The following is a 15,307-nucleotide window of genomic DNA, read 5'->3' on the forward strand; positions in this document are numbered from 1 at the left end:
ACTTCTCCTTTCTGGGATAGAGTGGGCTGCGTTTCCCCACCTCTTTTCCATTCATGCCTGGACAACACACACGCTCACGCACAGACAGAAGGCCAAAGACAGGTGGGGGCTGAAGCACTTTACTGCGGGGGGTGGGGAGGGGGACTTTAAATTATTCACTTAAATAAAAATGAGGAGGGAGGAGGATGAGGAGAGTACCCCCAGCCCGTTCCCTCTGTCCGTCCGCCCCTCGGCTGTCCATCCAGGTAGCAGCTACACAGGCATGGGCATCTCATTGTACTCGTCCACACCCTCCCGCTCATCGAACACCGGCTCCGCCTCATTAGCATCCAGCTGTGTGGGGGGAGGACAGAGGATGGTTGACACTGACCGTGAACTCTTGGCAAGGACCGCAGAGGGGGCCTGCGGGGCTGGGGAGGAACGGTAGGAGGCCTTACGCATTTCATCTCTCGCTCGGTGAAGATCCGGGTGAGCACTACCATGCGGAGTGGCACCGTGAGGATGAGGATGAAGGGGAAGGCCAGGGAGGCAGCTGTGGACATGACAGCCCAGAGCAGGGCCAGGCAGAGCAGCTGCAGGGCCGTGAACAGGTGCATACGGAGGGTCCGAACCTGGCAGTGGGGGCAGGGTGAGACAGGTGAGCCCAGGCTTCTCCCCAGCCTCCAAGGACCCTGGTCCCCAGAGGGCCACCTGGGCCTGCCAAAGGATGGATAAGCCCTCTCCCCTCCACAGAGGAGGGGACAGAAGTGCCTTCTTGGTGCTTCCCAGAGCCAGGTCTGCACAGACTGAACAGTTGCTGGCCAAAGCGAGTAGCTGGGGGGCTGGAGGGTGACCAGCACAGACCAGGAGAGGGCAGAGGCCCGGGGCCCTGCCGAGCCAGCTCTCACCTTCTTGACATAGGTGACGTCTGGGTGGTGTTTGGGTGGCATGAGCAACAGGTGCAGCCGCTCATAGAACTGGATCCCATTGAGGGAGGTAACTCCCATGTACAGGAAAATACCAAAGAGCACAGCCAGGGGGATCTGCCTGAGCAGATCCCCGATGACCAAGGAGAGGCCTGGGGGAGGAGGAAGAGGAACAGTTGGCCAGGGGCTCCCCACCCCTAGTGGCCCTGAGACCCCTCTGGGAAGGGTAGGGACAAGAGGCAAGCATACCCACGAGCACGGCAACCAGCAGCCCCGTCACCCGCTGCTCCTTGACCTCCTGGATCTTGGGCTTATCCCCCGGCGCCACAGCCTTACTCATGACAGTGAGCGCATTGGCATGCGTGACAGAGCGGACAGTGGCAGCAGCCAACCAGGGCAAGCCGAAGAGGGCACAGATGCCACCCATGGCCACAATGAGCAGCAGGTCCAGGTGGAAGCCGGAGCCCTTCTGCAGCATTCGCTCCTTCTTAGAGATGATCAGCCTGAACGAGGATAGGCACTCACTGAGCCCAACTTGGCAGACAACTTACTCGTCTTTTCAGACACCAGTCACCAGCCTGTCACCTCCATCTCTTTTTGGAACCTTGCGGTCCCTGCCCATTCCGTCAGGATGGGAGTTCCATCATGGAGCTGAGTCTTATCCGAGTGGCCCTCCGCACCCTCTAGGACAAGCTACCAGCCTGACCTGTGCCTATCTGAGCAAACATCAGTGGGATTTTCTGCTGCCTACAAAGTAAATTCCAGCAGCCAGCCTGGTGGGGGCTCCAACTGCTCCACACACAAGGTCGTTCCTGTCTGCACAGCACCCCCTCTGCTAGGACAACTCACGTGGTGATCTGCGTCTCCATGAAGATGAGGATGAAGACCAGGATGGCAGGCAGCAGGCTGGCAACCATCATCCACACGGGGAAGGAGCTGTTCTCCCCCAGGGGGTTGATGACCCAGCCTCGCTTCTCTGGGGCTGTCACGGAGACTCCGCTGGGCACGCTCAGCTTCTGCAGAGCAGAGGGTGGGGCCAGAGGCCGGTGAACCTTGGAGGGGGTGCCCTGAGCTGCACTGGGAGGGCATGCTGTGGGAAAGGCCTGGTGTCTGCCCAGTTAAGAGGCAGCTCCAGAGTTGGGGGCCTAGAGGGGAATGTCGAGTCCTGCCCCAGGCAACACCTCACTGCTGCATGTGCTCCACCGTACCTGGGTGTAGGTGTCCTCAATACTGTAATCCACAAGCACCATGATGAGGATTGCGATGGGCACCCCAAAGTCCCCAATCACTCGCCGTACCTGTGGGCAAGCACCACACTCAGAGGCCCTACATCTCGCTCCAGCCCTGACTCTGAATCACCTCTCTTCCCACCCCCAGCCCCTGCCTCCCTCCAGCCCACACACCCGGCCAGGGAAGAACCGGCTGTTCTTGAACTTGCGCAGGAAGAAGGCGATGAAGAAGGTGCCAGCCATGAGCACCAGCGACAGCAGGGCCGTGTTGGGCTGGCCCCGAGGCCTCCCCTGCCCAGACGGTCTGGTTGAGCTCCCATTCCCCGGCCCCAGTGTGGCTTCTGCCCTGGCCCAAGTGATGTTCTCGCCACTGTCTGCCTCGGAGCTATTAGAGACTGAACAGCCGTGGAGAGGGTGTTCCTGGAAGATCTGGGGAGAGGACAAAGGATTCCATCAGCTAAACTGGCAACATTTCTGGGACTCAGCTGTACACTGAGTGGGACAGGTGGGGTGGTAGGGCCCGACTGCCCTCAAGGAGTTTGTCTTAGTGACTGACCAGGGTGACCAGATGTGAGCATAGGACAACTGGGGATTAAGAGAGAGGCTGGTCTAATTCGGGAAGGCAGCTAGGAACATGGCTCCAGCCCAGCTTGGAAGAGCAGCATATGGAGTGTGGCAGGCCATGAGGCCACACTTCTGATCCTGACACACAGGCATGAGTCTGATGCCCAAACTGTGACCGTGTTTGTCATCTTGGGGACCTTCCCGTTGGACATTCTGGGTCATTTGCCAGTTTGACAAAAGCGTAAGTTTTCTTTGTTGTTAAAAATACATGAGTTTTTAAGACTGATCTGAAGCCCTGGTGTGTACATTGGTGACGGGGAGGGTGGGCGTGGTGGGCAGGAGGCAGGACCAGCCCACGCCCTGGCTGTGGGTTCTGGGCTGCAGCCCAAGGGGGCTCTGAGGGCAGCCTAGCCTCACGCTTGGAGGAGAGAACAGAAAGGGGCAGGATACCCCTGGCTCCCTCTAGGTCCCAAAGGCTCGCCCCTCCCAGCCCAGTTCCCATCAGGTCCTGCCCACCTTAACCAGCTTGTAGAAGGTCTCGTAGATGAAGATGAGGGAGATGAGGAAGGCAAAGATCTCCTGGGTGAAACGGGAGACAAAGCGCACCAGGAAGCTCCCCTCCAGGGCCACCATGAGCAAGGCCAGGAGCACCAGCCAGAAGCCAATCCACACCCGGCCCACCAGGTACTCCAGGTTGTTGCTGCTGCAGAACTGGGGGAGAAGGAGTGGGGAAGGGCACAGTCAGGTTCAGAGCCTGGGGGCTAACAGGGTGGGAGTGGGTGGGAGTGTTGAGGGAAGAGGAGGGGCAGATGAGCTGGGCCAGAAGAGCCATCCCAAGTGGCCCGTGGACCCTCACCGAGAAGAAGGCCTCCTCGAAGACCAGCAGGGGCCCTGAGAAGCCGACCACCAGCAGCGGCTGGGCCCCCAGCAGGCAGAAGACCACGCCCTGGAGTGCCGTGGACATGATCAGCTCCGACACCCCAATCAGGTCATGCGTCTTCTCTCCTAGGGTGGCAGGAACCAGTTCAGGGGCTGGCGGCCGGGGCCCTGTGTGCTCCGCACCCCCACCCGAAGCCGCTCCTTACCCAGCAGTCCCCCGAAGGTGATGGCAGGAGACAGGGCCGCAAAGTAGATGAAGATGACGGCGGCCAGGCACTGGGGGTCGAGTGCATCTCGGAAGTCACTCAGGTAGTGGGGGTAGCGGCGCCGCACATCTCGGATTAGGCCCCCAAAAGGCCGGCCTGTCCGCCGAAGGGGATCATCTTCCACTGCATCTGCCGCCTCTACCATCTGCAGGAGCGCTGCAACCCAGGCCTCCATCAGGGCACCTGCTGCAGCCCTCTTCCCGCCACCGGGCTCTTCTCTGCACACAACAGACCACTCTCGGCCAACCCCCTCCAGCCCCAACCCAGACAGCCCAGCCCTGGGCCCCGGCCTGCACTGGCCCGTACCCTTATCTTGGGCTGACTTGGGCTCTAGCCCAGGCCCCGTGGGCAACAGCCGGCCCTGCTCCTCTCGCTTCTTGAGCATCTGGCGCTGGAAGTGAGCAACGGATCGCAGCAGTTCCTCGCCCTGCACTTCCGAGGGTGGCAGCACCACACTGCAGTCCAGGAAGGCGTTGATGGCCGTCAGCAGGTCCTCCCGCTCGTCTGCCAGGTAAGCTGCCTCATGGAATTGCTGCCAAAGTGGGACCAGGACTGGTGAGGACGCAAGATGAGGGCTGAGGGTCCTGGAGCAAGGCTGGGCAAGATAGGTGGGGGGCATCCCAGCTCTGGGGCACAGGGCCCAGCCCAGGGGTGGCTGACCTTGTCGGACATGAGGGTGGAGATGGAGCGGCCGATCTCGTGGTAGTCCATGTTGGCGCTGCTCGGGCCCAGCAGCAGGAAGAGGAAGCGCACGGGCACTGGCACCTCCAGCACTGCATCCAGCTCCACTGCCTCCCGCAGCCGCACAAAGGCCATGGTGGGGCGGGAGAGGAACTCCACGCAGCCTGGGGGTGCGGAGCCGTCATGGGCAAGGGCAGAGCACAGGTCACCTCCCAGGCCCTAGCCCAGTAGAGCGGCATGGAGGCAGGCCCGGCCGCCGGGACCCCTGCCCCCAACACTCGCCACACATACCCACGAGGACCACCGTAGCCTCAGCATTCTCAGGGATCTTCTCCAGAAGCTTCAGCTCATGCTTGGACTTGGAGCGAGTGATACCTGCCGAAGGAGCTGGAGGAGGCAGCTCGCGCTGGGGACACAGGAGAACAGAGCTCAGCCTGCCCGCCCTCCCCTGCAAGTTCCTGCCCGGCTTGCTTGTGGCCCTGCAGCCGCTGTGGTGGCTGGACCTACCCAGGCGGGGCCACTTTCTCCCCTCACCTCTCGATCCACCTCCAGCCGGGTCTCAGGAACACATCCGATGAGAGGCTCCGTGACATGGGGGTCGCTCTCAGCTCCCTGGCCGTGATGGTGTCCCAGCAGGGAGCCCAGGGAGCCGGCCGAGATGTTGCGGGGGAAGGAGAAGTCCTTCTCATCACTTGGGTGGCTGGTGAGGCAGGAGGCAGGGAGGTGAGGAGGCCTGACAGCCAGGGCTAGGGACAGGTAGGCAGGGTGCAGCGGGTAGGGCCTCACCTGTGTTTCAGTAGCAGGGCCCTCAGCACGTTGGCTCTGTCCTCGGCCTTGATCTGGTCAGAGATGACCATCTGCTCCACCACCTGGTGAGCCACGCCAGGCAGGGTCTGCTGATCCAGGTCCAAGAGCACAGCCCCTAGGAAAAGGACAACGAGGGGCCCTCATCCCCGGGCAAGAAACAAGGTTGAAGACAGAGTGGAGGCAGAGCCAGGGACCAGGGGCAGCCAAGTAAGCGCGGTCCAGGCGGGGGAGCACCGGCCCAGAAATCGGTGAGCAGGGCCCAGCTCTGCCTTGAGGCCCAGGTCCCACTGCCTCTCTGACTCATTCCTTCTGACCTCCCTACCCCCCAGAATGTTAGGTTCAGCAGAGGCCATGGAATCCCAGCGGTCAGAGAGGCCACCCAGGCCAGACCCTGCCCAGATGCCCCTTCCAGGAAGCATGCAGCAGGAAGTGCCCCAGGCCACCCACTTGGACTAGACTCTCAGAAAGTTCCTCCTCTGAGCAAGTTGCATGCATGCTGCCTCCTCGGACGTCCACTCTAGGGTCCTAGCTCTGCCCTCTGGAGCATGATGCGGCCGGCCTGCAGCCTTGTCCATGTGGCTGCCCTTGAGCTCTCTGCAGATATTTCCCTCCACCCTGGGCTCCTCAATGTCCCCAAGTCCAGCAGCTGCTCAAGGACAGTTTCTAGACCTCTCCACAATGTCACTGCTCTGAGCTACCATTTCATATAGAAATGAAGGTCCTTTCAAAAGTCACCAGGTCACTTTTCTGTCAAGATCAGCTTGCAGGAATACAGAACTAAAGGAGAAACAGAACCAAAGGCCCCTGAGCAGCCAAAACTGAGATCGCAAAGCCTGGCGATCAAGCACGTGCACTCTGGCACCTTACCTGAAGCCCTCAAGCCTCACTCAGAGCCTATTTACTCCTAGTTTGGAAACAGTGCTAACAGCAGTTTTCTTAGTCCTCAGCTGCTTAGAAACAGACCTGCTGACAGCCACTGGGAATGATTCCCCAGCATGAAGGAGGAAACAAGCAAAGAGCAGCAGAAACATCCGACACAGAGCTCAAGAATCCTTTATCTGTGCCCATGCAGTAGAGTTTACACACCCCTACGGGTTAGGTCACACTCCCCAGAATCTCTAGAGTTTCAGAAAGCATTTGGTCAAAACTGTTAAGCAATGTTGTAGCATCCAAAACATACCAGCTTCAGTGATCTGACAATATCACTTAGAGAAGCTGCTTGCTGAAGATGCCAGACAAGAGAGTAGGGTCAGTCCTGCCCTGCAGTCACCCAACGACAGAGCCCGAGGAACGGCAGGCATCGTGAGAAGTGACATCACGACAGGAGATGCTCCCTCCTGGGCTCTGGTGACATTACACACCTTGCTGCTCAAGACAAATTTGGGACCATTTGGTCCTCGGAGAACGGGTTCAGGAAAGGGAATCCGTGGGGCAGGGATGGGCAAGGGAGGAGGGCAGGACAGGTTACCATGGGCCAGGGTCCGACGGAGCTCCAGGAGGCTGCGGAAGGACAGGGAGGCCACGTGGGGCTTCCCCCAGCGCTCTGTCTCCTCCTCCACGTCCTCCTCAAATTTGATCCAGCGCGCTGTCTCCCGCCACTGAGGCTCCTGGTTTTTGTCCAGCAGCAACTCATTCAGTTCCACAAACACCTTGGGGTGGGACAAGAGGGCATAGCAGGATGGAGCTTGTAACCCCGGAGGGCCCGGGGCATAGGCACAGAGCCCGGTGAGTTACTAACCAACCTGAGACTCGCTCGTCTGAGATCACCCACCTCAAAGGGCTGTAATGGGGATTAAAAACACACAAAACATTTACGACGGTACATGACTCACAGTGAGTGTTCAATGAATGGTCACTACACACACACACACACTCTGGGATTTTGTGGGGACCCATTTATATGCACTCAAGAAATAGCAAAACTAACTGAGAGTGACAGAAGAGCTGTTACCTTGGAGGATGCTGACCAGGCAGTGGCCCGAAGGAACTTTCTGAGGGTAGGAAGTGTTTTATGTCTAGGTAGGGTTGGCCAGATATTTACATGTGCAAAGTGTCCCGGAGCTGCACACTTAACCCGAGTGAATTTTACTGTCTGTTCAACCACAATAAAAAGGTTAAAACAAAAATTCCACTAGAAGGGTAAGAGTTCAGGACCAGGGCCCTGGAGTCTAAGATGGGCAATGTCACTAAGTAACTGGGTGGCCTTGGCCAGTCACTGCCCCTGATTTATGGCTGATGCCATCTGGGCCATCGTCTTCACAGGTTGTGGGGAGATCAGATGAGCGCAGAGGTGACTGGATTCTGAAAAATGAAGTGCGATGCTCCACAAAGGCGCCTCTGCCCAAACAGTCCTCAAACCCCTCACTGCCAGCTGCCGGAAGACGGCCCGTGATAGAGAATTCAACACGGCTAAGATATGAACCAGAACGGCCACACTCAGCAGCACCGTAAGAACTTTGGGGACAGACAGTTCCTAGACTCACTGTAGCAAACGTTTCATAATATACATAAATGCTAAATCGCTATGTTGTACACCTGAGACTAACAATACTGGGCATCAACTATCTTTCAATGAAAAAAATCAACACTGTCGAAGACGTGCACATTGCACTCTTGTGTAGTGTACAACCTTCATGACTGTCTATGGCAACCCTGGGGCTTGAGATTACTGCTGGTCCAAGGGGTGGGCTGTGGAGAGAAGAGGGATAGGAAGAGAATAGAAGAGCGTGAGGCGGAGAAATCACCTCATGGGGCTTGTGGGGGGCCCGGGGCCGGGCCCGAGGTGTGGGGCCTGGCTCTCGCCCTTCCCGGACACTCTGCCCAGATGCTTTGGCATTCTTCCGCACCAAGTGTCGCCGGACCCCAGGAACATCCTCAAAACGGTGACCTGTGTGGGGTGGAGGAACAGGGTCAAAAGCGCCCCTTTTTTCTTACACCCACCCCTGTACCCACCCGCTCCGGGCTTGGCCAGGGCCCAGCTCTCACTCTTCATGAGGTCAAGGTCGGCTGTGGCCAGTGTCTGGGCCTCGCTCTCATCCGTTGGGACCCGGGGCAGCAGGGCCTGCTCAGCCCCGGTCATGCTTCCAATGCGCCTCCTCTCCTGCAGGTTGTAGCTGCGGTGTCCAGGCTGCGCTTTGGTCAGGGGGCGCCCAGAGGCACCTCCGTCATCACCTCCGGCTGTGCCACCAGCCGCCGCCACCACCTCTTCCACCAGGGCTCTGGACAGACAAGCAGCTGTGAGCCTGAGAGGGCTGGCCTCTCCCCCTCGGCCAGGAGCCACGCAGGAGGGACCCAGGAAGGGGACTCCACTGGATCCCAGCCCTCCTCACTCCCCACTCTCAGTAGGTAGGTATGGATGTGAAAGAGTGAGGATTCTGGAAGCAGACTGCAGCGTTTAAATCCAGCTCTACCCTTTACCGGCTAGGCCACCCAAGAAACCTCACAAGCCACTCGGAACATAAATTCAGCAGCAAGATGGAGCTGAGGCCAGCCTTCTGGGGTGTGGGGAGAGGCGAAGTCCAGAAAAGGACACAGAGCAGGGCTTGCCCCTCCTCCCAGGCATACCCCTAACAATGGACTTGAGGTTCACAGAGTCCCGTGTTTCTAACCAAACGTAGTAAAGAACATGGAAATGGGCCTTTGAAACTGCAGACCCCTCCCCACGTCACGTACACCCTTACAGATTCCGACTTCTGTCCTGTCCCCCAAACTGGGATGCCTCCTTTCTCTCTGCCATTGCCAAAGGGTCCCTGTCCTGGCCACATCATTCTAAATCCTTCTCCTGGCATCTGGTGCCTCCCGCAGCTCCAAGCCCTGTCCCCTGCCCACTGCCAGTCCGTCCCCTGCCAGCCTTTCTCTGCCTACACCCACCTTCTGTGCTCTTGGTTCTGCTCACACCCCTGCCCACAAAGCTGACCCACTTTTCCAGTGCCGTGCTCTGAGGCTCCCCTACTCCCTCCCGGCCATCCAACCGCCCACAGGTCTGTGCCCCCAGTGCAGATGGCTAGCGTGGACCCAGCTCCATCCACAGTGCCTGTCCCCCAGCGAGTCTGTGCCACCCTAGAGGGACAATGTGCCCTTCACTTCCCCAAGCCCTTCACACTGCCTGGCACTCAGAAAACAACAGGTAGGTGACAGTAGTGACCTTGAGGCCTAGTTCAAAGTGACTTCCTCCAGGAAGCTTTTATTGGCCAACATCCCCAAACTCCGATCACCTGCTGGTATCCACACCATCCCATGCCAGGTTGTGTGACACAGTAACTTGTTTGGATGCTGTTTCATGAAGTGACAACCAGGGTGGACTGGCAGTTCCCCCACAGCAAGAAGGGATCTCACACCCTTGGGGCCCCAGGAGGTGCCTGGAGATCACCACGCCAGTCCCTGATCCAGCATTTGACACTGCTCAACCTGAAGCCATGGGCAGGGGGATGGTGGGGGAGGGAAGCAGCAGCTTAAACTGCACATTTGTTCTGTGCCAGGCTAAACCATACTGCAACTTTCATTCCCACCACTCTTTAATCCCGACTATCACCTTATGAGAAAGATTCCATTAGTCTTGGTTTATAGATGAGGAAACGGGGGCTCAGAGACACTGTTACTTGCCCAAAAAGCTACTGACTGGCAGGACTGGGATTTGATCCCCAGTCTGATGATCTCGAGGCTCATGCTTTTTTTCCCACCTCACCTCACTGATGCCAGCAGGGGAGGTCTCTGTTTGGGGACACTCACCCAGTCTGGGCCCCTTTGGTGGCCTGGGGAGCTGCCTCCTGGTGGGGCAGTGGTGGAGGAGGAGATGGACTGGTTGCGTCTGCCTTCCGGTCAGCACCTTCATCCTCCTGGAGAAAGAACTAGAACGGGGACCCGTGTGAGCAGGTGATGCCACGCCAGGGACCCTGCCGATATCCTCAGGAGCCCTGCCCCCATTCACCTGCACTGAAGAAGGTGTGGAGGCAGGGGATGGCTGGGTGAGCGCCCGGGCCCCCTCAGCCTCACTGGCCTCATCCTCCTCTTCCTCGCCCTCCTCAATGGTAGGGGTCTCCCCAGTCGGGGAGGCTCCAGGGCGCCTGCGAGGCTTCCGTCCTGGCCCCTGGGGTGTCTTTCGGCGCCGGGCATCCGGAGGCAGGTGGGTGGACAGTGGGTGATGGATGTGGTGGGAGGACTGGCGGTGGTCTGCAGGGAGGAAGAGACCTGGCTGCTGGCAGGTACAGCTTCCCTCCCCCGCTATCCAACCCCAGCCCCTCCCACCAGGCCCCTAGCTCAGTCCCTGCTGGGCACTCAAGCCAGAGCACCCCGCTGCCTCTCCCGCTTGCCCCTGCCTCCCTGAGCCCCTCACATTCAAAGTCTTCCTCCCCATAGCTTCGGCCTGGCTCCTCCCCTCCTCGAGACCCAGCCTCCTGGAGGATCTCCTCAAACCGCTCCACGCCAAGGGTGCGGTGAAGTTCGTCTTCCTCCTGCTCAGGGAAGCCAGGCGTCACAGGGCCCAAGCTCTCTGGCTCTGGCTGTGAGGAAGAAATGTGGTGAGAACACAAGACGGATTGTTCCTCGAAACCCCACCTTGCCTCACAGTAGGCTTCTGGTACCCCCCAGTGCCTTCCCCTCCAATGCCAGGGACCCAGACTCTCCCCAACAGCCTGTCGCCTCAGATGCAGGGGACTCAGTACCCACCCCCAGCAGCCTGTGCCCTCAGTTCTGGGCTATCTGGACCCTGGCTGTGCCATTTCCAGTCAGTTCCAGGGCAGGTGGAAAGGGTCTGCCCTGGAAGCCTCAGCAGAGATCCTGTGTGCCCACCACCCCCAAGGCCAGGTGTGTGACCTGGGCAGTTCACACAGCTGACAGTGAACATGACTCCTCAGCTGGGAGACAACTAATGAGCCTGAAAAGTTAACTTCCAGAAGTGCTGGAGCTAACTGAGATGGACTTGGTCTGAGTCAAACTGGAGCCCAGCTCCTAGACAGGGATGTAGCGCTTCGCCTTATCAGGAGAGGCCCCCGCTGGAAGCAGGGGCACCCCACCGGCTCCTCCCCCATGGAGTGCGGGCCCTCAGCCACCGCCTAGCCCCGCCCCGCCCCACCCCCACTCCCCCACCTGAGTCATACTGCAGGAGCCTGTGGCGGGACTGCGGTGGCGCTTTGGAGAGCTCAGCCTAGCTAAGCGGCCAGCCGCCTAGCTTGTGACCTTGATCCAGCCCGGCCACCCACCCCTTGCCGGTCTCAGCTCCAGGCACCGCCAATATTTGCTCAAGAGCTTCTGGACTCGAAGGGCATCGAGATCTTCAAGGGCAGGGGTACTAGCGCAAGGAAGGGCAAGGGGAGGTGGGCTGGGAAGAGGGGCGGGCCTTGTGGAGATACCAAGGTGGGGGCAGGAGCAGCTGGGGGTGGGGTGGCAGAGATACTGGACGCAAGGAGATGCAGGAGTCGGGGCGTGCTTCTCCCGAGTCCACCTCCGCAGCTCTAGCCCAGCTCCCCCCAAGCGCTGGGCCCCACTCTCACCAGAATTAGCCCGCGGGAGGAAGGCGGCGGGAGGCGGCTGAAACAAGCGAGCGGAGGGAGCTAGCCCGGGGTGGGGGAGGGGGGTCGCGAACCCCTCGCACCTGAGGCCTCAGAAGGAAGTCCATGGCCGGCAGGGGTGAACTCGGGGAGGGGGGAGGGGACTGGCCGGCGCCCCTTCCCGGTCACGTGCCCCGCTGGGCCAAAGTGACCAATAACAGGCTGATTATAGCACTCGGGGTTAATCATTATCCTTCCCAGGAAAATCGGGAGGGGGCCACGTGGGGCGCTGGCCACGTGAGGGCCGGGAGGGGCGGGCCTGGGTAGCACGTGGGGCCGGGGGTTGGGGCGGTCTGCCCAGAAACTCCGTGCAGCCGACTGCCGCTGCCTCTATGACCCAGTTGGTGGGAGGGGGTGATGTCCCTAGGTTAGAGACCCAGGGTTCCCAAAGTTCCTCCTTTGCAGAGGCTGAACAACCGCCCGGGTCTTCAGGAAATAGGGCCTCAACTCCTTCCCAAGGACTGGAAGCTGCCTGACACTCCACCAATTCCTGTCCCAGACCCGGTGTGCTATGCAAGGCCCGAATAGGGATGGCAGTGTCCCTCCCAAGTCCATCACCAGCTTCCCTCCCAGGTCTCTGTATACACACATACACAAGCACATACACACATACACAAGCACATACACACATGCATACCCCTGTTTGATGCAGACCCTCACCCTTGGCCAGAGCACCGGTGGAAAGGGATGGGAGGGTGGCCCAGCCAGCCGGCAATACTCACAGTGCGGAAGGAATCTGCGCCCGAGGTGGGGCGCCGGGGGGCGCTGCTCATGGCCAAACCTTAGCCCTTCTCGCTGTAGCTGTGGCTTTCAGGACAACAAGGCGGCGGCATAACCTGGGTGGGGGAGAGGACCAATCACCGAGTGAGAGAGGGGTCAGGCCAGTGGAGGCACCCTGACATTGTACAGCCCTTCGAGCCCAGGCCCAGACCAGGAGAGGGCAGGGCACCAGAGCTTCTCAGAAGCCTGCTGGCTGCAAGGGGTCTCCTGGCTGTGCACGATCCTCCTGGACCAGAAAGGGCCTTCGAGTGACCCTTGGTGGCGGGGGCAAAAAAGTTACTTAAAGGGAGAAAAGAGAAGACCAAAGAGAAACAAAGGGCAAGACTGAGGCACAGGAGGCCACAAAGGGCCAAGGGAGGAAGGAGAGTGATGGGGGGAGGGGGGGAGAGGCTGGGGGGAAAAAAGGCAGAAAGCAGTCAAGGCCCAGACCCAAAAAAGCAGCAGAGATCAGGGAGGGGACACAGGAAGGAGGGAGGACAGGCAAGCCAGAAACAGGAGCGGTGGCGGTGGCGTAGTGGTGGCACAGCACACTGAGGAGGGCTGAGACCGGAGAGGGGTGTGCTGGGGGGAGTGACACACCCTGTGGAGCAAGGAGGGGAAAGAGCCCGAAACGGCAAGCAAGGGGGCAGGTGTCATGTGCCCCCTCCCCTGATGAAAGCCCGGCCCCAAGGTGAGGGGGAGGAGGCTCCCTGGGGGAGGGACAGGAGCCCAACTCCACTCACTCAGTGGGAGGGAGGAAGGGAGGACAGCACAGGCAGGGCAGAGCTTTATAATGGGGGAGGGGCACGTGACGACGGGGAGGAGGGTGGGCACAGAGACACTGAAGTTCTGCCCCTCAGGGGCTGTCCCGATCCCTCCCCTCCCTGAGCCTGGGGCCAGGAAAATCTGAGTGGCAGGGCTGATGCCCTCCTGACTGTGACTGTAGGGGCATCTGGGAAGGACACTGTGTATGGGGGGCGGGAGAGCAGAAAGGTTGTGGTTAGGGACCTGACTAGAGCCAGTTGAGATACCTATTCCTAGTGGGGGGAGCGCAGAGGGCACCCAAGGCTCTGTGATTCCAAAAGTACTGAAGTTCTCCAGTGTGTTGTTGGGGGGTCAGGATTACTGGATTTAGGGTTAACTCAGGGATAAAACAGGTTAGTGTAGGGTCAAACAATGTAGGTCTAGGGGGTCAGCCCAGGGTGGGGAGCCTGGAGAGACACAATTCCTGGCAGGCATTGCAACTCAGCTGACCACTCTCCTAACCTCCCCCTAGCAGGCCTTCAGCCAGGGCACTGGGGGAGGAAACCTGGTCTGGGAAGGAGTGTCCTGAGTACCTGCAAGTGCCCCACTCCCACCTCCAGGCTGTGCCCTCAATGTGCTCCTCCATCCTCCCCTCATCCCTTTACCTCCGCACACCCTCCCCCTCCCCCGCCGTCCCAGAACACAAAGCAGCTTCTGTCCAGAGCATCGGGTGCCGATAATCCGGGATGGGGGCACATTCCGGGGACCAGCCCCGACCGGCCCGGAGGATTAGCATCTATACCCCTGCCCAAGGGATTAGCACTCCGGACCCCCACATGGGCATTAACGGCCCCCAAGTGAATTTGCACATTCCACAGTTCCTCGATGTGGGGCTGGCGGGGGGGGCACAGGGGAGGAGGGTAAGATGGATTCTGGATTGCAGATAGCGCCGCCCCCACACCCAGCACAGAGCGCTCCCTACCCAGACAAGCCAGCCCCCCAGGAGTTAGGTCGAACTCTCAAGGCTCGTCTTTTCCATCCCCACCCAGCTGCTCCCTCCTCTGCCTGACCCCTTGTCCTGACCTGACCCGCCATCCCCCCTTCCCGGCTCCGCCTCCCAACCCCTAGATCGAGGGGAAGAGGCTCGGGGCAACCCCCTAGGCAGGGCGCCCCCAACGAGCGAAGGACAGAGTAGGGGGTCGCAGGGGACAGATGTCATCTGGAGCTCGCCCAGGAGTTGGGAGGGCCGGCGCGCCTCACTGAAACTACCCCCTCCTAGTGGCAGGGGGCGCGGCACCCTCGCTTTAGGGAATTCTAAGAGGACCCCAGATCCCGCTTGCGATCAGCAATCACTTCGCTCGCCTCCCCATCCTTCTCCCCAAGATCTCGCTTCTCCGCGCCCCAGTCTCCGCCCTTTCCTGCACTTCCACTCCCTCCCCGCTCCGAGTCCCGAGTTCCCCCCTTTCCTTCCCCCTCCCTTCCTCCGCGGCCCTGGCCCTCCCCCGCCGCCACCTCTCCGCTTACCCGCTTCCTCTGGACTTCGTACTCTCGGGGTCTCGGGGTCTCTCCCCCTTCTCTGGCGCCCTCGCGCGCTCCCGACGACTCCCCCGTGCCCACCTTGGGGCGCGCCCCCGCCGCTCCCAACTTCTCCCAACTCAACTTTCCCCCGCGCCGCGAGCAGGCCAGCCCCCTGCGTGCGCGCCCCCCGGCGCACCGTGCGCGGCCCCGCCGCCGCGGGTAGGGAGGGGGAGCGGGGGCCGAGACCCGGGGGCGGAGGCGCGCTAACAGGCACGGCCCGGCTCCCGGAGCTCAGCGCCGAGGAGGCGGCCCCCCCAGTCCCTCGCCGCGGTCCCGCGAGGCTTCCCCGCACGGGGCTCGGGCGCCCCGGGGAGGCCGTCTCTTGGGCCCATTAAACACCTCTGGGCGGA

At 60.3% G+C, this 15,307-nt stretch overlaps 1 protein-coding gene across 2 annotated transcripts; it reads right to left on the reverse strand.

Moving 5' to 3' along the window:
* Positions 1-103: 103 nt before the first annotated feature.
* On the reverse strand, positions 104-15,063 carry SLC4A2 (solute carrier family 4 member 2). Of its 2 annotated transcripts, XM_031455680.2 has the most exons (23): positions 14,904-15,063; positions 12,599-12,712; positions 10,664-10,829; positions 10,259-10,500; positions 10,060-10,178; positions 8,317-8,549; positions 8,076-8,218; positions 6,800-6,980; positions 5,311-5,446; positions 5,059-5,224; positions 4,816-4,930; positions 4,504-4,688; positions 4,150-4,375; positions 3,784-3,999; positions 3,555-3,703; positions 3,215-3,409; positions 2,309-2,563; positions 2,114-2,203; positions 1,755-1,921; positions 1,155-1,408; positions 888-1,057; positions 438-611; positions 104-333 (listed from the first exon to the last, which is right to left on the reverse strand). In XM_031455680.2, the coding sequence occupies exons 2-23, from the start codon at positions 12,647-12,649 to the stop codon at positions 253-255; spliced, it is 3,714 nt and encodes a 1,237-aa protein (XP_031311540.2). In that variant the 5' UTR covers positions 12,650-12,712; positions 14,904-15,063; the 3' UTR covers positions 104-252. The 2 variants fall into 2 exon arrangements, with proteins under 2 accessions (XP_031311540.2, XP_031311541.2); XM_031455681.2 differs by lacking the exons at positions 12,599-12,712; positions 14,904-15,063 and adding an exon at positions 11,921-11,996.
* Positions 15,064-15,307: the final 244 nt, after the last annotated feature.

Source organism: Camelus dromedarius, chromosome 7 (genome assembly GCF_036321535.1).
Source record: "Camelus dromedarius isolate mCamDro1 chromosome 7, mCamDro1.pat, whole genome shotgun sequence".
Lineage (NCBI taxonomy): Eukaryota > Metazoa > Chordata > Mammalia > Artiodactyla > Camelidae > Camelus > Camelus dromedarius.

What these genes read in the sequence shown, in the direction of transcription:
- SLC4A2 (XM_031455680.2), bottom strand. Translation starts at nt 12,649, where the DNA reads ATGAGCAGCGCCCCCCGGCGCCCCACCTCGGGCGCAGATTCCTTCCGC. An exon ending in CCACCCTCATGTCCGACAAG is followed by an intron (nt 4,376 to 4,503) that starts GTCAGCCACCCC and finishes CCACTTTGGCAG; the next exon opens with CAATTCCATGAGGCAGCTTA. An exon ending in ATGGAGACGCAGATCACCAC is followed by an intron (nt 1,409 to 1,754) that starts GTGAGTTGTCCT and finishes ATCCTCGTTCAG; the next exon opens with GCTGATCATCTCTAAGAAGG.